The 24,453-nt window shown below is 39.9% G+C and overlaps 3 protein-coding genes and 1 pseudogene across 3 annotated transcripts; 2 read left to right on the top strand and 2 right to left on the bottom strand.

Annotated features, from left to right (window-relative positions):
* Nucleotides 1-142: 142 nt before the first annotated feature.
* Nucleotides 143-5,362, top strand: LOC121784532. The gene is made up of 3 exons (XM_042182691.1): nt 143-1,782; nt 2,499-2,688; nt 4,969-5,362. Exons 1-3 carry the CDS (start codon nt 271-273, stop codon nt 5,094-5,096), a joined length of 1,830 nt encoding a protein of 609 aa, XP_042038625.1. The 5' UTR covers nt 143-270; the 3' UTR covers nt 5,097-5,362.
* Nucleotides 5,363-7,375: 2,013 nt separating this feature from the next.
* LOC121780786 (pectinesterase inhibitor 9-like) lies at nt 7,376-8,063 on the top strand. The gene has a single exon (XM_042178417.1). The coding sequence runs from the start codon at nt 7,422-7,424 to the stop codon at nt 8,061-8,063; it is 642 nt and encodes a 213-aa protein (XP_042034351.1). The 5' UTR covers nt 7,376-7,421.
* Nucleotides 8,064-8,378: 315 nt separating this feature from the next.
* On the bottom strand, nt 8,379-12,743 carry LOC121784522 (annotated as a pseudogene).
* Nucleotides 12,744-16,035: 3,292 nt separating this feature from the next.
* LOC121760785 (pectinesterase-like) lies at nt 16,036-18,664 on the bottom strand. Its single transcript, XM_042156404.1, has 4 exons — nt 18,212-18,664; nt 17,881-18,181; nt 17,368-17,476; nt 16,036-16,630 (listed from the first exon to the last, which is right to left on the bottom strand). The coding sequence occupies exons 1-4, from the start codon at nt 18,662-18,664 to the stop codon at nt 16,036-16,038; spliced, it is 1,458 nt and encodes a 485-aa protein (XP_042012338.1).
* Between the last annotated feature and the right edge of the window lie 5,789 nt (nt 18,665-24,453).

The following is a 24,453-nucleotide window of genomic DNA, read 5'->3' as shown; positions in this document are numbered from 1 at the left end:
TAAAGTAAATAAGAAATTAATGTATATGAATCTCTTCTATAGTATTCTAATTTATTACTTTATTTTCTCTCCAATCTAATTATTTATTATCGTCGCAAAACAAGATAAAAAAAATTCTCACTGAGACACAGATATTCTGTGAACAAGCATAAAACATCTGGCGTCTCCAAAAATGCAGGGGAGAAGTGGCGAGAATCAGAACAACATAGAGCAGTCCAGAAACTTGTGAAATTAACAAGAATCTTTCGCAGTTGCTATTCCATTGCTGTAATGCACAGCATCATCCACCACCGCCTCCCAATCTCTCTCCCCACCGCCGCCGCGGCAGCAAAGCTCGTGCCTTCCCTCAGCATCTCCACCTCTTCCCATCAAACCGCCATGGAAGAGAAGCTGCAGGAGCTCATCAATCAAGTCCTCACTTACCACCACCAAACCAAACACTCCTTCACCAAATACGCCCGCTCCGCCCCCTCCCTCGACTGGGCCAACCAGCCCAATCCCTTCCGCCGCTACCTCTCCTCTCCCCTCCTCCCCCTCTCCCACCCCGATCATCACAATTCCACCTCCCCCACTTACCCCTCCCTCTTCAATTCCCTCCCACCCCCAAAACCCCTCTCTCAATCCACCATCTCCGAATTCCTCCACAACTCCCTCGCCCTCTCCGCCTGGAAAACCACCGGATACTCCACTTGGTCTCTCCGCGTCAACCCCAGCAGCGGCAATTTGCACCCCACCGAGGCCTACGTCATCTCCCCACCTGTAAGCTCCCTCTCCGACTCCTCATTCGTCGCCCACTACGCCCCCAAGGAGCACGCGCTCGAGCTCAGGGCTCTAATCCCACATGAATTCGTCTCCCTGCTGCCGAAAAATTCATTCTTGATCGGGCTCGCGTCGGTATTTTGGCGGGAGGCGTGGAAGTACGGGGAGAGGGCGTTTAGGTACTGCAATCACGACGTGGGGCACGCGGTGGCGGCGGTGGCTATGGCCGCCGCCGGGCTCGGGTGGGATGTTAGGGTTTTAGATGGATTAGGGCATGAGGAGCTGGAGAGATTGATGGGTTTGGGGATTTTCCCCAAATTTCACATTCCGAGCAGGCCGGTGAAGGGGAGGATGCCCGAGGTCGAATTCGACCATCCCGATTGTGTGTTGTTGGTTTTCCCCAGTGATTCAGGGGAATTCGAGGTTGATTACAGGAAGCTGAGATCAGCGATGATGGAATTTTCAAATCTTGAATGGAAGGGGAAGCCGAATGTGCTTAGTAAGGAGCATGCGTGTTGGGATGTCATATATAGAACGGCTGAGGCTGCGATGAAGCCATTCGAGATGGGGAAGGAGTTGGTGGCGGAGACGTTTAGGAGTAGTGGGATGATTAGTGAGAGTTGTTATAAGGGGTTTAGTCTGAGTGAGGTGGTGAGGAAGCGTAGGAGTGCAGTTGATATGGATGGTGTTACTATGATGGAGAAGGAGACATTCTATCAGATTTTGCTGCATAGTATGCCTTCGGGCTGTGGAGTGAGACAGGGGAAGCAGTTGGCATTGCCCTTTCGGGCCCTGCCTTGGACCTGTCAAGTTCATGCAGTTCTTTTTGTTCATAGAGTTGTGGGTTTGCCTAATGGTTTATACTTCTTAGTGAGGAATGAGGACCATTTCGATGATATTAGATCTTCCACAAAGTCGGAGTTTAAGTGGGCGAAGCCTGATGGCTGCCCAGACGACCTTCCTCTATATGAGCTCGCACAAGGTGACTGTCGCGATCTCTCAAAGCGGCTTTCCTGCCATCAGGTATGCCTAATGCCTATTTATCATATACTAAATATCCAGAATTTCTATGCTTGATACGCCACTTGGTCGTCTCTTGAATTTAACATGAGGCCTAACTTTTGATTTAGTAGTGCTAAGAACTAATTGCTGTAACGAGAAATGTGGTCGATATGCCTGATGTGTAGGGGTTTTGCACTCAGTTTTGTAAACTTCTACCCGTGTTTTGACCATGAAATAAGTAACTAATAGAAATGAATGGTATGCTATTGAGAAGTTAGCGAGAATATCAAAATAATTATACAAGGCAATTGTTGGCTTTTGTTTCTTTGAGAGCATTAGAACAAGTTCCTGTACTGCTGTTTTTCAGGCATTTATTTTGAGCAAAAAATAGTACTACTACAAAGTCCTTGTAACATTTTCGATACGATCCGCATTAGTCAAGTTTCTTTTCTCACATGCCAACTCGACGACCTTTATACTTGTAGCTCTCTGTGCTAGAAAAAGGCTACAGTCAGCAAGTTACTAATATGTAATAAACTGTTTTGCAGTTCTTTTTACACTTGTGATTCGTCATGGTCAATAAAATTAATAGTTTGTGAGCATTGAACCGTATATAATTTATTTGTATGAAAAGCTATCGAACTATCATGATTAATAGTGCAGTATTATTTTTATGGTGAATGTGTACCATTCTGATATTCAATCCCTCATCGAAATGGATTTATACTTTTTTGTAGGACATTGCTGCTGATGGCTGCTTCAGCCTTGGTATGGTGGCTCATCTTGAACCAACTTTGCGGGCAATTGGTGCATGGATGTATCCACGGCTATTTTGGGAAACTGGAGTTCTTGGTCAAGTTCTCTATCTCGAAGCACATGCAGTTGGGGTTTCTGCTACCGGAATTGGTTGCTTTTTTGATGATCCTGGTATGCCATTATTCATTTCATACTCTTAAAGCTCAGTCTAGCATATATGCATGCCAGCTTGAAAATGGTAATATGAACTATGAAGAATTGCCACTGTGCAGTGTTCTTGGACCTAATTTAGAAAATTCTGGTTGAATTAAAATCTTCAATTGATGGAACAAAAATGCATTTTCTTTGGTAACTCCTCGTTGGTGCACATTGAACTACCCCATGGAAGAAAAACGACTTTCGCTGGAGGCACATATATGAATGATATCTTATAGTAATAAGTTAGAATGTGTCTGTTTTTCCTCGGCCTGCTATGTTGGAAGGGGGTGGAGAACGATTTCACTATTGGTTGCCGAAGGTCTAATAGGGATAAATGATAATTGATAAGATAAAGTGAGTTCAGAAAAATTGTTTTCTATTATTGCGGTTTGCTGAAGAAAAGTAAAACAGGTAGTGTATTTAAGCTCTGTTTTATGCTACCCTCTGTAGATCTGGTCCGTGAAAACGATTGTGGAGAATCATAAGATTTTAGCTATTTATATGTTTGTGGTCTAATGAGAAAGAGATATAGGTAATTAGGTATAGGAATCTGAATCCAAATTCATTGCTTGGATACATCGTCTTTTTTGAATGATTATTTACTCCCTTTCTATTTCCATATATTAAGTCTGCGGTTATTTTTGTTTAACATACTTGATATTGAGGATTGCTTGTGCTTACAGATATTAATCTTGATTATTTTGTATGACGAAAATAATAGCACGTGCTTAGTATGTAGAACTCAATTGCATATTTTTCCTTCCCAAACAGAAACACAATATACTCATCCCTTTTTATGAATGCAAAAAGATGAGTATCTTTTAGATAAACCACAAAAATTAATCATGTAAGAACGTATTAACACATTAATTTATAATTTAAAAGGCCGACATCCTTTTATGTTAATTCTGAAGGCCATCTTTGTGAAAGCCATTTGTGTGGGTGGTAAAACATAACATTGTACATCAAGGATAGAAATTGGTGCTACACACTCTTCCGAACACAGTTGATCCACCCTGATTCATGTCAATGAAGGATCTCGCAACTTCAGTTGATCCTATTTTGATTCCTCTCAATAGACCAAAACTATTCAGGATCCCAGGCATTGTGTTGCCGCATCTGTCTTCTGTTGTATCTCTCGTCTCCTGTAGCGAATTTCAATTGAAGTTGTTGCAAAATTGCCATTTCTATAAGCTATCGTCTCAGTTGTTACTGGTGTCGTCTGGTTATGGTGTAAATTGTTAGTGCACAAAAGGTGACGCTGCGCCCTTGCAAGTTCGTTTTACCTGTTTATGAGCTTATTCAGCTTTTCATTTACAAACTGGTCCATACCATTCAGCTGCTCATTCAAGCTCATCAGAGATTCCACCTTCAAAGAGTCGAGTCATGAGGAACCCCATTTCTGTTTCTTCATTCTTCTTCGAAGTTTCAGTAACCTATTGGTAATGCTTTTCAATATTTTCGCTCAATAACTTTTCGTGCAGCACCATTTTCTTGGGGTCCGGGCTCTTTTAATTGGCCAAGAACTTCATGACACCATTCATAACCTTATCATCATGAGGGGCCACAATTCCACATGTGCTTCTTTAGGATCATGAATGATGACAACCGCTAAGCCACGATATACTGATAATTCATGTGCTTTCTTGAACAAGCTATCGACCATCCTTTGAAAGTTGATAATCTGACTCTCTTACTGGGGATTTGTCTGGTCTTCTGGCGACGCATGTTTAGTGTTTTGCTTGATTCCTTTGAGTAAGTGAGTTTAAATGGGGGATATTGTTAGTCTCTGAATTAGCCTTTGAATTCAGAATTATATATATATGTAAGCGCATCTACTATATTGAAACTTGAATCTTTGTTATGTAAGTTAGTATGATCCAGGAATTGTAGATCTGTGATTTATTGAATAGTCGAATTCTGCATCATCTCTCTTGCTTGGGCTTCATAACCTAACTCCGTCCCAAGTCCTGTTAGAACTCTTACTGTAGAGCTATCGAGAATCTGTTTTTTTGAAAAATGCCAAGACTAGACGTCTAGACATTACTTCTATATGCTCGTTGAGAACGAACAGAGCTCAAACTGTACCTTCATGAAAGTCACTGTCACAAAGCAGGGTGGCTTAATTAAGAAATTAACTGCTTATGTATTGGATTACTAATAGGTTCTTAGCGCGTTCGCTGTTTTAGCTTTGTATCAACGTACTTTTCTTCATTGAGATATCTCTGATTTTCTTTCTCAAATTGTTGGCAGTGCACGAGACTCTCGGGTTGCAGGGCTCCAAGTTCCAGAGCCTTTATCATTTCACGATTGGTGGCCCGGTGGTGGATAAGCGGATAATGACCTTACCCGCGTATCCTGGGCCCAGCTGTGATGCTTAAAACGACAGTGCAGTGAAAAATAGAAATGCACAAAGTGAGCATCATTCATCAAAGGATTTGGTAATGAAATTGCTTATTGTAGCTAATGAAATTGTTACTCCATATAAAAGGTTTTGTTTGATTAAAGAATTTAGAGTAGGTAGATCAAAGCAGGTGTAAATGGCTGTATATTTACATGTATCTTTTAATGATGCTAAATCTGTAGTGTCTTAAGCACGAATCAAGATTTTATGATATTGTATCGAATAAATTACTATATTTCAGTATTTTTTTAAAAATACTTATACACATTAAATTTGAAGAGAGTGGGGTCCTTTCCTATGATTCCAGATCAATGAAGATGCAAGTTGATCATTAACAAATATTTTGGTATGTACATACTTATAGAATATACACTTCATTAGCAGATGGCACTTAGCTGCCAACTATAATATCTATACCACACCTGTATTAAAAATGATGACCAATTTAAATAAGTTGAATCAAATCGAGGAAGAACAAAACACGCGTGAAATCTCTAGAATCTCAATCATGGGACTAAAAAAATTGCATGTTGTAATTAATATAAAGGAGTATAAAAAATGTAAGTGTATTGTAAATTTTGGTTATATTATATTATTGTGATTGATTGTAAATTATACTTTATCTAAATTAATGAGCATGTTATAATTAATAAAAATGACTGACTATTGGGAAGATTAACTATATAAAATTGATTAAATTTTTGGTCTATTATGTAAATTTTAAAACTAGCTAGAAATTATGAAAATTAGATTTGTTTGCAATTATTCTATGACGAATTCATCATCAAGTAGTAGTTTAATAGAATGCATTATTGATGTATTTCAATACGATGCTATTATTTATGTGTAAATTGTAAATAGACGATATACTTTAACGCATTGGTCATGACGTCCATTTTTTATATTTCGGTTGTCGTATCAGATACAGTCATCAAAAACTTTGGACGTGGGATAGTTGCTAAAAATTCTAACTTTCGATTGATTTTCAAAATTGCTGGGCAAGAGTAAATGTAACATCCTAAAATCGGAATGACATGGAATTGAATTGGGTGAGGGTTGACTGTCAGAATTAGATTAGCCGTTATGCATGGGCCACGAAATTTGCTAAACCAAGTTAAACCCACGTGATTAGTTTTAATTAATCCTCCATTATAAGTCGTCGGTTTAAGTAAAGCCTTACCAAGATACACCTAAATCTGATGACAATATAATATTACTCCATAAAAATATGATAACTTTTCGTAATTAACGGTCATTTTGTCATAATATTACACTCTACACGGATGGTTTATCTCTTAATCAAGCACTTATAATAATCATAGGAAATTAATATGAACGGAATATATATAGAAAATTATGGTGATGATATTAGTAATATTGTTTCGTATTTCGCAGTTTGAGTGAAGGAGTGCAGTTTGTATTTAGTAAATCATGTAATTAGTTAGGAATATAAATTGCCTTGAGAATTCACTTTCATATGGAAAAAAGTGTGAAGCTTGATTGTCTCTGTGCATTTGGTATTTCAATTAATTTTAAGTTATTTGAATTGTGTCTATAGTTGGAGATTGTTAGTTGGTGCTCTTATTATTCAATTTAAATTAAATAATTTCGTATCAATTTCCTTTGTTTTAGCATCATATTCATGCTTTTCAAAAGCAAGGTTTCCTGAATTTTTTGTAGCGAAGAAATGGAACAGAGGCCGACAACATAGCTGATATTATTATTAGTAGTATTATTTATTAGTATATATTATTATTATATTTTTTTATTAAGAAATGTTTTTCTATCTAATACTTCTACCATTCTACTTCACCACCATATTGTTTACCTACTATTATTTATATTAAAGAAAAAATTCGTGATATTTGAGTCATTCCATACAATTCAAAAGTTAAAAAGAGAAAAATCTTTTGGGTGTTACTAAAGTAAAAATATACTTGTCACGCATTATTCTTGAACATGAAAATTTCTAAGACAAATTAAGTAACTCCAAAGTTGCTTAATATTCCAAATGGCCCCACCATGAATTAAGGTTTTTGTTTAGTCCAAATCCGACACAAACTATCCAACCTGGTTCTAGGAAACTACAAACACATGGTCATTGACATTGTTAAAATAATATTTATAATCTAGAATGCAAACTCATTCAAGTAGCCATAGAGATGCATGATGATTCAAATCACCTCTATATAAACCCCATAACACCAACTTCATTATCATACATTAACACAAACACATCACACATTAATTCAAAAAGTTAAACTCCAAACCCAAAGTTTTCAATCTCCCACTCACGCATACAATGGCAAAAACAATAGCCTTTCTAGCACTTTCCCTTCTAGTCCTTACCCTAGTTCAAGCCCAGCACCCGGTCTCCCGGGGACGGGCCCGATCTAGGGCTAGGGCGTTCATTGAGTCGCAATGCGAGACAACACTCTATTCCACTATGTGTGTAAAGTACTTATCACCCTACGTTGCTAGCTTCACAAAAACCCTAAGTCACCGACAACTCGCCCAGATCGCACTGAAAGTCACCCTAGCTAGGGCCGAGTCAACACAAGCCTACATCACCGAAGTGGCCCAGAGGCTGAACAGGACCAAGGGCCCGGAGTCCCGATCCGTGAGGGAGTGTTTGGATCAAATAAATGATGGGGTGGATCAGCTCACAAAATGCATCAAGGAGGCGCACCACATAAAGGAAGATGGGGGAAGTAGTAGTAGTGACTTCACATGGCATGCAAGCAACGTCCAAACATGGATGAGCACTGCATTGACCGACGCAAGCATGTGCATCGATGGGATCTCGGGGCGGGCCATCGGGGGGAAGATGAAGGCCTTGATCAAAGCTAGGGTTCTCAATCTTCAACAGGTTACTAGCATTGCGCTGGCCTTGTTCAATAGATTTGCTGCAAGATTTAGGGCTGCTCATGTTGTCAAACCCTAGTTCAATCGTTCCCTTTTAAGTTTTTGAGCATCTTAGATGCTTTGCTACATATTGTTTATTGAATTTGATTTGTTTGTTTTCTGATGGAAAATTATAATAATATGAAAAAATAACATGTAAAGAATATATTGATTCAAGTTTTGGAAATTCTTATATATTAACATAAAATTTAAGGCACCTATACATCAATGAATAATTGAAAGGTTAGAAAATCATCAGTGGAAGAAACAAGTGGACAGCCAAGATATAATTCTAAACTGAGAAAATTTCTCAACTTGGAAATTCTACAGAATAACATCATATGGAGTAAATAAATAAGAAAATATGAATCCTCTCATTTGATATCTTATTATCAGTTGCTGAAAATAATACAATCATTTGAAACTGAAAAAAAAATTAACTCAAAATTTGATATTAGGCAGAATAGTACACAAATACAACACCTTGCCACTAAGAGCAAGTTAGCAACAAGAAAGCCGCATTCCTCAAGTTGATGCAAAATGTTGCTTGAATCATCTCACCAATAATCCACTATCCATTTATGGACTCACCCAAGGAAACACTTTCGGAGACGAGGGCAGGCGTGCAGAGAGAACTTCAACTCCTGTATATGTGACCTGCAGAATCGTCGCAGGCGTTACCACAAGAATACATTTCATTAAAGCAATTGTTCTATTAGTACTGATATCGGCCAGAAGGCATAATGTAATACTGAACAGTGACGATTAGACATGTAAAATTGATGTGGAATGTACTATGTAGTATAAATTCCTCCAAGAATGTAAAGAGCCCAAGTTGAGATTTTACCAGACGTGTATGTTCAAATTGGGCACTGCGTTTTCCGTCAGAAGTTACAGAAGTCCATCCATCAGGCCACGTCCGATCGCGCCAAACACCTGCCATGGAAGTGTTTTTAGATGCAAACAGAAAATATATAAAATTCAGAGATTCAAACAAAGTGCATTTGGTTAGCAAGCAAATATTTACCAGAATTTATCATAGGTTCAATGGTAAATGTCTGGCCCGCTTTCATCACTCCAACAGCTTTATTTTCTGCTCAAGGTTAAGGCATCACGGGAAAGTGGAAGTTACGAGGTAATATGGAAAGATGAAATGATACATATACTCTCGGATCAGGAATCCTAATGGCAAGATATAACACAAGTTCATTTATCGCAAAGTCAATTGATTTTTTTCAGGACAATTCACCAAAACAAACATGCATTGTTAGAATTATCCTCAAAGTAAAATATGATAAAAGTGTACAGTTCAACTCCATTTTGAGGATACTTGCATAATGGGGTATATTTGGTGCACAGTGGAAGAGCTAGCCAATTCCATGACCAGAATGAGAAAAAAAGAGCACTTGAATATCAGGAACGTCAAAAGTTTGAATGAAAAATTTTAGATTTACAAATAAGAGACGCTCAATTACCACAGAGAAACCAGACATAGAAGCATGCGGCTAATGATTTCCCCCATTTCCTGGAAACGGACTCCAGGTTTAACTATAGAGAGCATGGATAAGACACAATAAACAGTCAGGGGCATGATTCCGAGATGATATTAAAGCTGAGAAATGAATCAAAGTAACAAGCACAAGCAGTACTAAATAATTTTGAGTTTGTATGATTGTTCAAGCAAGAGTTGAAAAGCACATGGGAAAACTGGGGAAGGAGAGAACTAGATACCAAAAGAATTATGCCAAGACACAAAAGGGCAAATACTTACCAGCTGCTATTGCTTTATCCAGGCATTCATATGTACACTGAACCAGCCGTTTAGATGCTTCATCAACATTACCCACAAAGTATGTTTCATTCAAGTCAGCTGCACAACAAGACAAGCAAGAAAGTATTAAGTATCTTTACATTATGAATATACTCATAATAAATATGACCTTGAGTTGGCAATGAGTAACCTTACCATGTACCCCTTTATAGTACACAGTCACGTCAACATTGACAATATCTCCATCCTCTAATATCCTGAATGATAGAATCAGAAGTGAGTGAGAAGGTACTTTCCTTGTATAGAATGGTTACACACATTTATTACAGTTATTATAGTTGATGTATGTGTTTCTTTACATAGGATTCAAAATCAAGGGGTTGGGTCCATGGACTGTCCTTAAGTTCTTGAGCCAAGGAGAAACAAATTAGAGACCGGAAGAATATTATGTGAGAATCATAAGACCAAAGTCACTAAAAGTACGTCAGACTTCAGACACCAGATTCTTGGTACGAAATGGATTTCAATGGCTATACATTAGGACCTATGGTATAATTGATGCTTGAGCTTACAACATACCTTGCATCAGGGATCCCATGACAGATGACTTCATTTACTGACCTGAGAGAATTAAGAGTTCATAACTTTAAAGTAAGAAATACCTACGTGCAGCGAGACTTAGGAAATAAATGATAATTTAAAGGAGATGGATATCCTCCTGCAGGAAAAAATATAGTGCACACAGAAACATCATCTACTAATCTGACACATAAAACAACAAACAAAATTCTCCAGATATGGATATAGTGTTAAATGTGAGATATGGAAATCATACCAGCAGAAATAGTTGCTTCATGAAAAACAGCATCGATTTCATCAGTAGTGATTCCAGGTCTTACAATCCGAGCAGCAGCATCCAAAACTTCCCTTGCAATCTGGAGGTAAGAATGAAACACTAAGCAAGAAGTCGAAACTATACTCAATTGCTGAATATATATTGCATACTGAATACAAGAATAATAATTTGACTCTCCAGAAGACAAGCTGCCATCTAATGCTGTTTCAGCTAGACTTATACCAAGCTAGAATGGTATTTCTAATTTTTTATGAATCTCTTTTTTTTGTTCAAGACCAAGGAATCCACCAGTGACCAATCCCTTGCTGATTTGTAGGCTGCTCCATACCCAAAGTCAAGGATCTTTGGTAAGGATGGATGAGTCTACTAACTTATTAGTTAATAGTGATTCATTGTGGCTATGGTGTGTGTTTCTCCAACTCCAGTATATTCAGTGAGATGAACATCAGAACATGTATGCATAATTCTATATTAAGAGAAGAACAATAAAGAGGCTTACCCGGCAAGATTCTCTCATTCTCTTGATTTGTTCTGGAGTCTTGATCTTCATAAATTATATCATAAAAAATAATTGCATCCAGTTATATCCAGTTTAATATAAATAACAGTTAAGACTTTAAAAGGCACACATAACTCAGAGACGAGTGACTACCTCCACAACATGTTGCAGGTCACTATTGGGTTCAATTTTCGGAATTCCCTGAAAAAGGTAGAAGAAATAGATGTTATGCACCTGATATAGGAGGAGTACTAGCACAAAAGCAATTATGTCTTCTCAGTTCTCACTGAAAAAAAGTCCCTGTGAACATTAATCACCCACATAACCAGACATGTCTAATACAGTATGTTGCATTCGGTACAAAAATTCAAAGCTTAATGCAGCAATCATTTAGAAATAAATGAACCAAGAAACTTACATCAATTGTCCAGTCAGGTTGATCAATATGATTAGGTACAAAACGTTTCTGTGATATTGGATATGGCCTTAATGGTCTGAAAAGGAAGAGGAAAAAACAGAGTAAAGACTTTTTAGTAGTTGCAGAAGAAGCTTTCTTTTTGGCGGGTGGGATAGGGGTCAAAGTAATTAGTACCCTGTCCAGTCAAAATGTGGAAGTTTTGGTGTCTGGGACTGTCCTTTCCGCAAGCAGTATAGCCAGCCATCATTTGGCAGGCCCAAATTTCGTTCACTAGAATTTTCAGGAGCAGGGAAGAAGGTTTTGTACCCGAGTGAACAGATTTATGTGAACTCCAGGATGCCTTGAAACAGTCTTGGGAACTGGAAAGGGTAATGATATCCATCAAGAATATGCATTAACTTCAACATTGCAGCCAATTCCACAAAGAATGAAGCCCAATTTACAGTAATGTATCATACACAAGAACAGAATCAATTACTACTATGGAGTGCGTCTACACTACTAGCACTCCAGTTCCATAATTTAGACCCTCAGTCATCTTAATCCAGTTTCAAGAAAAAGTTACATTCCATAAAATACAACCAAAGACTAACCAGAAAGCGGCATCTTCACGGGGAAGCTTTAGTTGTACGCACTTGGGGCACCTGTATGCAGCAAACAACACCGTGAGTAGTGCCCAGACCAGAGCACCTCAACACACTTAAAAATTTCCCAAAACACGAAAAGCAATCCAGCAAGTGAAAATCCCACCACCAGTCACCAGCAAATCAAATTAACCAAATAAAACACCATTTTCAATGCAACACAAGATTATAATTAAGGGTTGCGATAAAGAATCAATCTTTAGTCCCTTCCAAGCCGTAAAAGATAAATTAAAAATAGTGCAAAAAGTGAGGAGAGAATATCATACTGAAGATGAGCAGGTTTGCCACATCTAGCACAAGATAAGCCGGTGTTTTCCACAGCATCTGATCCACCTGCCATTTTTTTTCTCCAACTGCATCAACCACAAATAAATTGGAAAAACTATTAACAGACAATCCAAATCATCCAATGCTTTTCACAATCAACAGTGACGTCGCAATAATTAGAAGACGAGATTATTACCTTGGCTATTCTGTGATTTCGAGGAAAATAAGAATGCTAGGGTTTTCCACAAGAATAAAATTAGATGGACACGGAGATGAAGGCTTTATAAGAGCATCCACAATGGCGGCGAGCGGACCGGCTAGCCAATCCCCGGCTCTAGCCGGTTCGCTCGCCGAACCATTGTAACCGGCTAGCCGAATTTCAGCGAAAAAATCGGCGAGCGCACGCTGATTTCCGAGCGCTGGCCGATGCGCTGACCGCCATTGCAGGCTCCGGATCGGCGAGCGGATTTTTTTTATTTATTTAATTTTCGAAACAGTATATATACGCGATTTGCACCTCATTTTCATTTGCACCGCTTGTTTTAACGAGTATTCTCTTTGTCTTAATTTCTGTACAAGAGCAACAACGCGAAATGGATAACAACAACGAAGGTACTCCAGTGACGAGCGGGTCTCAAACTCCCTCGGTACCCCTGAGAGGTGGATGGGGTCCGATGCCCGGGTACTACAACATGTACCTGTGGCAGCAGATGATGCTCGGAATGGCAGCCGGGCGTAGTATGCCCGGGATGGCAGGCGGGGTTAGTATGACGGGGGAGTACCGGGAATGCATCCCGGTATGCAGATGATGCCGGGGGTACCGGCGATGCAGCCCGTGACGCAGGGGACGCCGGGGGGGGGACAACGTCTATCGCCCCAGTTTTGATTTTTCGACTGTTTCTTCGCACACATCAACCCCATCAGAGACGCAGTTCACGCAATTTGAGACTTTCTCCTTAGAGGAGTTGGGGTTTGATCTTCTCGGGGTTCCGGAAACTCCCATTCAAACGGGGGGAGTAGGGCGGGGTCGGGGCGGCCCAAAGAAGAAGGGCAAGGGGAAGGGCAAAAGGGCCGGCGAGTCGGCGCAGCCGGTTGATGACGACAGCCAGGTACGGAGGAAGTGGACGGATGCGGAGAACGTCGCGCTGTCCAAGGCGTGGGTGAGTGTTTGCGATGATCCCCTCACTTCGAACAATCAGAGGATCGTCAACTTGTGGGCCAAAATAGCAGCAGCCTACAAGACATTTTGCCCGGAGGGGAGGCCACGCAACATGGAGGAGTGCGGGAAGGCGTGGGACCGAATCAGGGCTGGGGTCTTCCGATTTTCGGGCTTGTACGCCAACGCCCTCCGCATGCAGAGTAGTGGCCAAACTGACAAGGACTGCAGGAGGATAGCGGAGAAAGCCTTCCCTATGCCCGGGCTCTATAAGGAGTTCACCTACTGGAACTGCTATGAGGTGCTGACAGACTCCGAGAAGTTCCGGGCAGGTGTCGACGCTGGCTGACCGAAGAAGCAGCGACTGAACTATACCGGTGATTACAGCGGCAGCAGCGGCGGTTCCCACGACCTCCCCGAGAGTGCTCAGGAGCTCTCGTCCCCTCCATCGTTCGCTCGCCGAACTCGCCCGGCTGGTCAAAGGCGGACGCAACGGGAATCTAGGGGGTTCGCCGAGGGTCCCAGGACGGTAACTGACCCCGAGGGGGGTCGCCGGGGGGTCCCAGGACGGCATCCCCCCTGTTGGCCAGTCGACAGCCGATCTCGCCTGCTTCGCGCGTCAACAAATGCGGGCTCAGATGGCCAAGACCTTAGCCGATTGGAAGACCGCAACTGACCCCGAGGAGAAGAGTTTTCTTCACGCAATGCTCGTGAGCATGCGAGCCGATTTGAATGCCGCCGCGGCACGGTTGGGGGGCGACGGAGGCGACGAGGAGTGAGACGGAGGCGGTTTTTTTTAATTAATGTAATTTTTTTAATTAATGTACTTTTTTAATCTTAATAATATAATTGAATTTTCTCGTATTTGTGTCGTAAATTTAATTTCGTATTTTGTGTGATTGTTAATTATTTATTTTATATAATTTTGAGTGATGTGGCTAGGCTATTGCTGGGCTATTTGCTTGTTTTGATGATGTGGCAGGAGGATTTTTAGTGCTAATGATGTGGCAGAAGGAGTTTGTGGCTAAGCTATGGTTGTGCTATTCTTATTATGGATGCTCTAAGAAACGGTTGTTTTAGTCAAAGTCAATTTATAAGATATTATAATGAATAAGAGAAAGAAATTCATACTAGCAGATAGGTATGATCCGTTGCTAACTTTTTTTAAATTGCTAACTAAAGTAGTGTATTAAAAATATTAACACGATGATATCAAAATGTCTACATAAACTTAAGTTGATATTTTAATACATTGTGTTGACATTAATATTTAAATGTCAATACAATTTATTAAAATGTCAACACAAATATGTGTTGATATTTTAATGTGATCGTGTTGACATTTTTAATGCATTACATTGATGAGTTAATAAGTTAGCAATTTAAGAAAAATAACATTATAATGCACCCCTTAGCAGATATACAAAAATGTACTCTTTATTATAGGGTAGTGATAAAATGCAAGATCATATATTGTACAAACTCCAAACTATGATCTTGACCGTTAAAAAATATCAACAGATGACAAATAGTAGCAACAGAAAATGTCAACACAATATCAACGCAATATCAGCACAACATCAACTGTTGACATTGTATTGACATTTCTGTTGCTACTATTTTATCATCTATTGACATTTTTTAACCGTCCAAATCATAATTTGGAGTTTATACAATATTTAGAGTTTGCATTTGATAACGTTCCCCTTTACCGTACGTCTATATGTAACGTTTAGATGCACGATTTCAAATTCAATTGCATAAAGAATATAGGAGCAGTATATTTGCATAGCATAATTAAATATGATAGTAACTTTTTGATGAGAATTGAGGAATTTATTTTCTAGCTGGGACGGGCCTTGTCCATTTTTTGGGCTTATTAATGATCAAACAAAGCAACCAAACATCGAGAAAAGCCATGAAACTTAACTCTAGATTGCCTTTACCTTACATTTCCACTAGTTCAAACGAGGCCTTATAAAAAAGGAAATTGCTCCACTTTGCATTTTTCATTTTTTTAAGATTAAATATCAACTTAATTACCAATTCATTTTAAAGTACAGCGATCATAATAAATTAAATAACCAATGTGCATATTTGTGTAAAATCTAACTTGTCCTTGCTCTCCTATCAGTAGTAGTATTAAACTCCATTATTGTTTCTTGCATAAAGAAGAAGACCAAAATTTGTGTGCAACATTCTTTTAAAAAAACATATCAAAAGAAAATAAGCTACTATTCCACATCTGTATACATAATGTTTTGTCTAGTTTCTTAGTATATTAGTACTATATTACCGCCCTACATACTCTAATAAAGCCATATTTATATTCGTATATATATATATCTATATAATTATATGTTAATTAATCTTAACCGAACACCATCGATCATAACCCAGCCTAGAACGGCACTCCGGTGGCCGGAATCCACTGATCGCCGCCAATAAAACCCCTAGCGCTGAACTTCTCGGCCTCACGCGCGTCGATCAACACGTGGAATCCCGGCCACTTAACCCGGCCGGCCGTGGATGCTCCGCCTCCCGTATTCATGAACTCCGCATAGTAGAGCGTCGCAAGCGCAAATCCGCCGCTCCACTCCTTCCACCCCCTCCGATCAATCAGCCCGTCCAAATCCGTCTTCACGAAAACCGTCCTCGAGAATTTCTTCCACGGTCGCCCTAGGAAGGTCTCGAACCTCCCCTCTGCGCCTCGGAGATCCGGCGCCGGCCGCACGCGGCAGCCGACGACCGAGATCCCCGTGTTCTGGTTGGGGTCGCTCCGCCCCTGCGCCGTGATGAAGTTGGACTGGTGGTCCATCGGCCGACGCACCAGGATGTCGCAGTCCTCGAGCACCGCCGCCGCGTCGCCGAATATGAAGTCCACTGTGCCGTACACGTGGCAGCTCCGGTAGAACTGCCGGAGCGACAGGGTGTAGAGCGTGTCTTGATAGCCCTTGAAGCTGCACCGGTAGAAAACCGACCGGTCCGAACCCACCCTCAGAGCATCTCCAGTGGGCGGACATCCCACTCGGACATCCACTAGGACATCCCAAAAACACCTCCTGCCACGTCACTAGGACATCCCACCCCACTGCCACATCACTAGGACATCCCATGCATATCCGCCCTTCCCATCGCCCTTCCCACTAGGACATCCCGCAATAAAAAAAATCATAAATTCACAAATAAAACAATTTACGTTTACGGAAATAAAATTTGACCGAGAATACGAACGGGAAAAATTAACAACTTTATCGGAAAAAACATACATGATTCGAAAAAAAAAATTACACACTAATAAAAAAAAAAATTCATACATTATCACGTCAACCCCTCCGAGTCCAAACCTCTTCGATAATATCCTGCTGAAGTCGAATATGGGCATCTGTTTGCCGCATGTTTAGGGTTCAACTCATTCTCGCTATCACTTTCACTAGACATTCTAGATATACTTGAGATTATAGATGTAGAGAGAGAAACTTGTTATTAACGCAAGTGGTGCGAATGAAATAAAATTCAACGAGCCGTATATATAGAGTTTCAAAAAAAAAAAAAAAAAAACGGGACGTCCGACCGGACGTCCGAGTTGAAGCCACAGTGGCGGACGTCCGCCCGCCCGTCGCCGGGATGTCCGAGGACACCCGACGTCCTCACGGGACGTCCGTATCCGACCTCCGACCTCCCAACGGCGGACGTCCCGTCGCCCTTCCCGGTGTCCGACCGGACGTCCTACCGGAGGGGCGCCATAGGAGATGCTCTCAGCGCCACTGCCTGGTGCTTCCCGGGCCCAGCCGTGTTCTCGAACGTCATGTCCCGGGCCCAAAATCCATCACCCGAGACACCTATGTATAAATACTTAAATCTCATCAGTGCTGCCGAATAATACTCAAATAAAATTAGTAAGCATAGACGCGGAGTCAAGTGAAAGTAACAAAAAATATGCTTTCAAACAGTACTCCATCCGTTCCACGGTAGTAGAGTCATTTCATTTAAATAGTTAAAGTTGAAAAAAAGTAAAGTAAGAAAGAGATTACTATAGATAAGACTCTTCTGTACATTTTTTTTTCTTTTACTTTACTCTCTCCACTTTAACTATTTGTTCAATTTTAAAAAACGAGTGTAGAAAATGAAATGACTCTACTATTGTAGAACGAAGGAAATAATATTTACTAAAAAATATAGTGTCTATCAATATTTTTTCTGCTCTACTAATGTAGGATAATATTTATATATGTGAAGTATATACCGAATGTGGCAGAACTGAAGGTGGTGGCACCGTCTTGTACATTTCGATTTCCGGTGACGATTGTTTTGTCGATGCCGTCGCCGACGAGCATGAGGTTGGTCAATTTTCTTCCAATTTCTACATTTTCTCTATACACGCCTGATTTTACGTGTACTATGACTCGCTCGGGCCGGTTTTCGCCCGATCGAGCTATCACGACCACAGCCTCGTTAATTGTTTTATACCTCCCGGACCCGTCTTGAGCCACCACATAGTCCGCATTCGAGGTTGCCGCATTCCACGCCGCTAAACTCCCTCCTCCCTGCACCGGGCTGGGCTTTCTCGGAAACACTGTCTTACCCTTACCTTTTCCCATTGGATTAGTAGTCTCGGCCCGGTATAACCCCAAAGTCTCCCTAATCACCTCAGTCAAATTATGGGCTTCAAAGGAAACCCTCATATCTCCCAGCCCATCCAAACAAGCGTTGTGGCCAGCCAAGGCGGCGCTCAGCCATGTCACAGCGTCGTCACGGCTCCAGTACTCCTCCCTCTCACCGGTGACCAACCGGGCCAGCCTCGACTCCGCATCTTCGTACATAACCGCACAGTCGAGGAGGGCCCGGGATGGAAAGCCCGACTCCCGGCCCAGCCCGGTAACCAATTTGAAGCCATTAGCCCAAGAGACTGCTTGGCGCATGCCTTCTCTCGTGGCTTCCACCGCCTCTACATGTTTCTTGATCGGTGCAGATTTTGCAGCGGCGGCAATAAGTAGAAGGAGAGCAAAGGTGGTGGGGAAGCAAGACATTTTATTTTTGGCTAAATTGTTTTTATATTATAATAATTTGCGATTGATGGAAAATAATTAGGGTAATGGGCGTTTTATTGTTGTAAATGAAGAGGTGAATTTGCTGAGGAGGTTGCACATAGGCAACACATGTGTCGTCAGTCGTAGTGGAAGATGGCTGATTTAATAATTTGCATGGCATTTTGTTGCATGGGATAAGAATGATGTCGTAACGTACACTGCAACGTAACACTATTTTGCTCTTATTATCACCGAGTCAAATTTGTCGATTTTTTCTACTTTATTTTGTTGTTTTCTCATGTTTCCCTGGTGACCTTTTTAAAGTGATCTGAATTCGTTGGGAATCTTTTGACTATTGTGGATGTATGTCGAATTGATAGAGCCGGACTCATTAACATTCGAGCCCACCAGCCTTAAAGTAAAGCCCAATAATAAATCAATTTTTACTTGCCATTTAATTTTTATTTGTGTGCTTAGTCTAAAATAATGGACTTTGCCTGGTTGGTTAATTAATAGTACTAACTCGCAGTAATACCCCGACTTTTTCTACCTTTTATTTGATCTCCAAAACGTTGTTTACGTAGCTGAAAATTTGGCCTTCAATTCTTTTCGATGATTAATAGAATGGGCTAAAGCCGTTAATAGAAATCGGGCCATGATCGTTTCCATTCTTTTTATCAAGCCAATTCTTTTCTTGAGGGAGCCCAATTATTAAGAGCCCAAGTGAGCCTCATTGTTTTTGCAATCGCATAAAATCAGCCACTCCCTTTCTGTTGAGGAATTTTTGGCCATGATCTGTAACCACCGGAAGATAGGAACAGTTCACCGTGTACTCTGCTGAAAGAGCACAATCGCCCAAATTCATCGCATAAAAATGTTGATGGAACTCCCGCGCTTAACCAATTCTCTCAGATCACCCTTCGATGCCGATCAAGCGTATCTCAATAGTAAATCCTTCCTCCAAAACCTCAATCGCACTAGCTCTACAACTGCGTCTGGAGAGTCGGAACTGGGGCGCAAGATCATTTATAGGTGGGATGAAGCTTCTTTTGAGGTGCGGCAATTGTACAAGCAATTTGTGGTGGCTGTGGTTGAGTTGATGGGTGGAGAAGTGGTGTCTGAGGAGTTCCAAGAAGTTGCAATAAAGGCGTATAGGCTTTTCAGTGGGACTTCTGAATCCGAAGAGGATATAAGGGACAGAATAAGTTTGTCAAACAAGTTAGAGTTGCAAAAACTTGTTGGTCATATTGTGTTGGACGCAAACATACTGAAAGTTGCATCACTGGTGGAGAGCCTTTCTTCTTTGTAGAACAAGGAACATGGATTTGACTATTTACCTGAACTGACGAGTGAAGGCAGTGAGGATGTGGAATTTGGAGCAGATCTTGCATTCCAACCTCCAGCTCGCTTTCTAGTGGATATTTCAATAGAGAATGGAGAAGAATTTTGGAGGAAACTGACGACAACGGCGAGTCCTTTGAGTTGTGGATGCGACGGAGGAAAGCGACTCCAGCAGCGGTGCCGGCTGGACTCGGAGTAGTAGCAGCGGTGGCGGTGACTCGGCAATAACAGCGGCGGCGGCTCAAACCGGCGACGGCGCTGAAGCCGCTGTGATTTGACGGAGGCGATCGAATTGAGGGGATGTGCGGAGAGTGAACCGGAGAAGGAGGGAGAGAAGGGAGTTTGATTGTGGGAAAGAGGAGTACGAGAGGTGGAATTGTTAGATTCGATCTGCGAGGATTTGTGGAGTTCTGACCGTGAAAAGAGAGAGTTTTGGGAGAGGAGAAGTTTCGGTTCATTCCCATCAGAAGTGCTCTGGAAGAGCCGATGGAGTTGAGATTAGTTCACGCAAAAAGGCCATATGAGATTAAAAAGGTTGCTAAAACAGAGGAGGAGCGTAGGAAAGAAGTTGAGGTGAGGGTGGCTGCAGCACGGCTTATGCAGCAGCAGTCAGAGTCTCCTCATTTGGGAAACGGTGGTGGAGTGCAGCGGCGCTGCCACGAAGCAGATGGAAGTCATGCACCGGCGACGGTGACGGCGCTGCAGTGCTTGGATAGGTCTCTGAAAAAGAGGCAAAATAAACGATGGGGAGATAAGAAACTAAATGTTGAGAAGGAAGACACCGGCAACACTTTGACAGCAGCAACGAATGGTGGATCAGCGGCTAAGACGAGCAGCAACGGTGCTGTGATGGAGATGGTGAGGAGAAAGGCCAGGGCAGCGACGTGAAACACCTAGAGGACAGCGAAGTGACGAACTCGCTGCTATGATTACCACGGTGCTGAAATCAGTGAATAAGAGAGATTATGAATTTTGCTCCCATTTTGGGATTCCACATAAGTTGAAGTATTGGGCTTTGTTTTATTTTAATGTTGGGACAAATGATTAATTTTAAGAATATAGCCCACTGTTTTGATAAGGAGATGGATTGGAATGTTTGGACCAAATTAATTGAATGGAAGATTGGGCCGGAGTCCATTAAATCAACGGGTGACTTCACGCACGCTTTTCAAGAATGGAGTGGAACACAAGTTAAGGCTTTAAACGGGTGACTGTCTAGTGGCTTGGAATGTGGCCACATTCCTCGTCATGTATGTTCAGATATGGTATGGTGATGATGATGATGTTGAGGTTGATGATGATGATGTTGGTGAAATGTTTTAGTGACTCGGGCCCTTTCAAAGTTAAAACCCCGAGGTCACTCGTTAATGGCATGATAAATATTTTTTATTGAAAATGTTTTCGGCATGAGTCCACTGAGTGCATCAAGTACTCAGCCCTGCATTTCTTTTTAAAAATTTGCAGGTTGAGCTGTGACGAGCGCTGTGGGTGTTGAGCAGAGCTGGTGAAGATTTGTGTTTGCTTTTAATATTTCGAATATATTGTGTCTTCATACATAATATTATTCTTCTCTCAAAATGCTTCCGCTAAATATTGTTTCTTTTGAGTTCGTGTATTGTTGAGATATTTTCATTTGGAGTTGTTGATTGTTGAAATGATACTCTGATTTTATTCGAGCTATTCTCATTTGTTTCGGGCTATGGTTGAGTTGTGTTGTTTTCCCTTTCTTTCCCGCTTCTTTAATCCTCCCCTAGTCGCGATCAACCGTGTTTTCTATCCTTAGAAAATGCGGGCGTGACACTCGCTAATTATATTTGCACTACGGCACCCACAAACCTTTTAATTTGATTTCATGAATCTGAAATGAGAAATAAAATTATGATTAGTGAATGTTAAGTTTATGCAAGTGGGCATATTTAATTGACCCATATATCAAAATTTAGAATCATATAAGCAAATTCCCGGTACCAATTCATCAACCTATTTCTTTATTTATGAACCATGCACAACTAAACAATAAATGGTTTCATTATATTTAATTGGGTATCATAGGATTAGGGTGGATATGATATTACAGGGATTATGTCTTACTAGCTTATTTATATATAGTGTGCAATCATTCGGTTTAAAAGTGCTCTACCAATCTTAAGTTGTAGTATATGATTAATTATGTGATGCATGCACTTTTTCTAAAATTATATCCACCTAACTCTAATTAAAGTGTTCGTGACATTCAAATTTATAGTAATTCTCAATCATGAAATCAACGTACATACACTTCGCTCTCACCATAAAAGTAATAAAGGGTGAGCACAGGAATCCAAAATTCAGACTCGGTTGATATATATGTTTTCGACTAAAATTTTTTTGTATAAAATGGTAAATATAGGTGAAAATGGTAATATCGGTGATAAAAGAAAATACACTAATAAATTTATGAAATTTGTGAACCCAAGAAGAATAAACACATAAAATTCATGAACAACTCCGTAGTTGATTTGTGGTTGTATATGTGTTTGCATTTATTTTTTTTATATCGATCGAGTTCATGAAATTTTTGTGTTAGTTCATAAGTTTTTTTATTCCTTAATTAATTGCATGAGTTTATGCTTATATTCTTATTTCCAATTGAATTTCATTATCAATAGTACTCCTCTTTTCATTAGATTTTATAAATATGAACTACTTATTTACAGAAATTATTGAGAATTGAATTGGCTAGAATGAACAACATAGGATTGTGACATCGTGATTAATAATTAATTACACATTTCAATCATTCATTCCAGTTCTTGGTTTGTTGGTAAACGACAGGCGACAACCACCAATAAGTTGAACACACACACACAAAATAAGATAATTGGCTTACAATTAGATTCCATGATGTATTAAATATACGTGAACGTGAACTCCTCTTCTCGATATATAACACACACAAAAGGTTAAATGCCTCCATTTTTTTCAACTTGCATGTTTCTATTTGTTAGGCATCAATCATGGGAAAAAATAAAACAGCAGAAAATTGAGTTTATTAATTTTTATTTAAAAAAATTAAAATTTATACGTTGGTAATGAAATTTGAGAGTTGACACCAATTGAATTATTATCAGTTTGCATTTATGATTATACTTTTAAAATGAACAGACTCAGGTTTTATCTTTCATGTGTCTGACTTGTGCTGTCATTTGAAGAAATGATTCAAAATAGGCAATTGTATAATATATCATAATAAAATCCCAGTTGAGATTATTTATTTAGTTATATAAGCTGTCTAATTGTTTTACTGAGGCTACCAAACATGACTTAATTTTCATACATAATCCTTTTTTTGAAATCCATGTAACGTGTATTCTGATACATAAAATAATTGCTTTTCACAATTTTTTCCAAATCAATCCATATGGGTTCGAACGGTCAATGGATCCTATTGCCGGCCCATGAAAGTAGGAAAACTTCACTAGAGTTAGCTTTCAGAATTACCGTCAGCTCCATTTTACGGTCGTTTTGCCCCAATCCTAAAATCCAACCAAGGTCGGGGCTTCACTTTCGTTTTTCGTCCCCATTTATTATCGCCTTATCGGCGATGAGTAGCACACTATGTCTTTTAACGCCGACAAAATCTTATTTATTTATTGTGTGTAATTCGAATAATTTGTTCATTTTAGTTCAACCTGTATTTGAGGCCTGTGAGTATTATATCAAAGTAAGAGTTCAAATTGATTTGTTATTTGACTATTTTTGCAAATTTCTTTAGTCTTAAAGAAGGCCGAAGTCGAATACGCCGCAGTGGCGAATTTGACAATCTATCGCCTTTATTAAGAAGACAAATAATGTCAATATAAAGGGGTATGTTATTATTACCATTGGTCGAAATTCCATTTTTGTTATGTATCAATTAATTAATAAAATTAATTGAAAGTTTGAAACAGTATATATTAAACACAATTTTTTCCCCTAATTAAGTATAGTAGCTTATTTATAATCTAAACTCACTTAGTTTGTATGTGACTTCCTTTTTCGATTAATTTCCAAGAAGATAAAAAAAATGAGAAATTTAAGAAGCCTTATAGTGCCGTGCCCGTGCGTATGCAAAATAAATGTACATTAATTTTCGTTGAATTGCCTAAATTAATTTAAATTGGCCGGTCTATTGAGGAGAAAATTCAGTTGCTCTAAAGTCTAAACATAGCTATCAAATTGTAAGTTTCGATGTTCATTCACTCATTGTTTAATAATAATGTTATTTTTCATTAAACACTGTGATGAAGTTAAAAGTTAATTAGCCGAGAAAAATAACCATGAATCTACAGTTATGAGACAATATTAAAATAGATTTTTGGTGAGAAAGTTGTTATGTCTGTTTTTTTTTATTTCGGTCTCTGTCCACATTTAATAGTCACAATTTTCATTTTAGGTGGTAAAAAAAATGATCACATTTTATTTTTGGT

This window comes from Salvia splendens, chromosome 2 (assembly GCF_004379255.2).
Source record: "Salvia splendens isolate huo1 chromosome 2, SspV2, whole genome shotgun sequence".
In the NCBI taxonomy this organism is placed as follows: Eukaryota; Viridiplantae; Streptophyta; class Magnoliopsida; order Lamiales; family Lamiaceae; genus Salvia; species Salvia splendens.
Note: the sequence above shows the minus strand (reverse complement) of the source record. Positions and strands in the feature narration are given on the sequence as shown.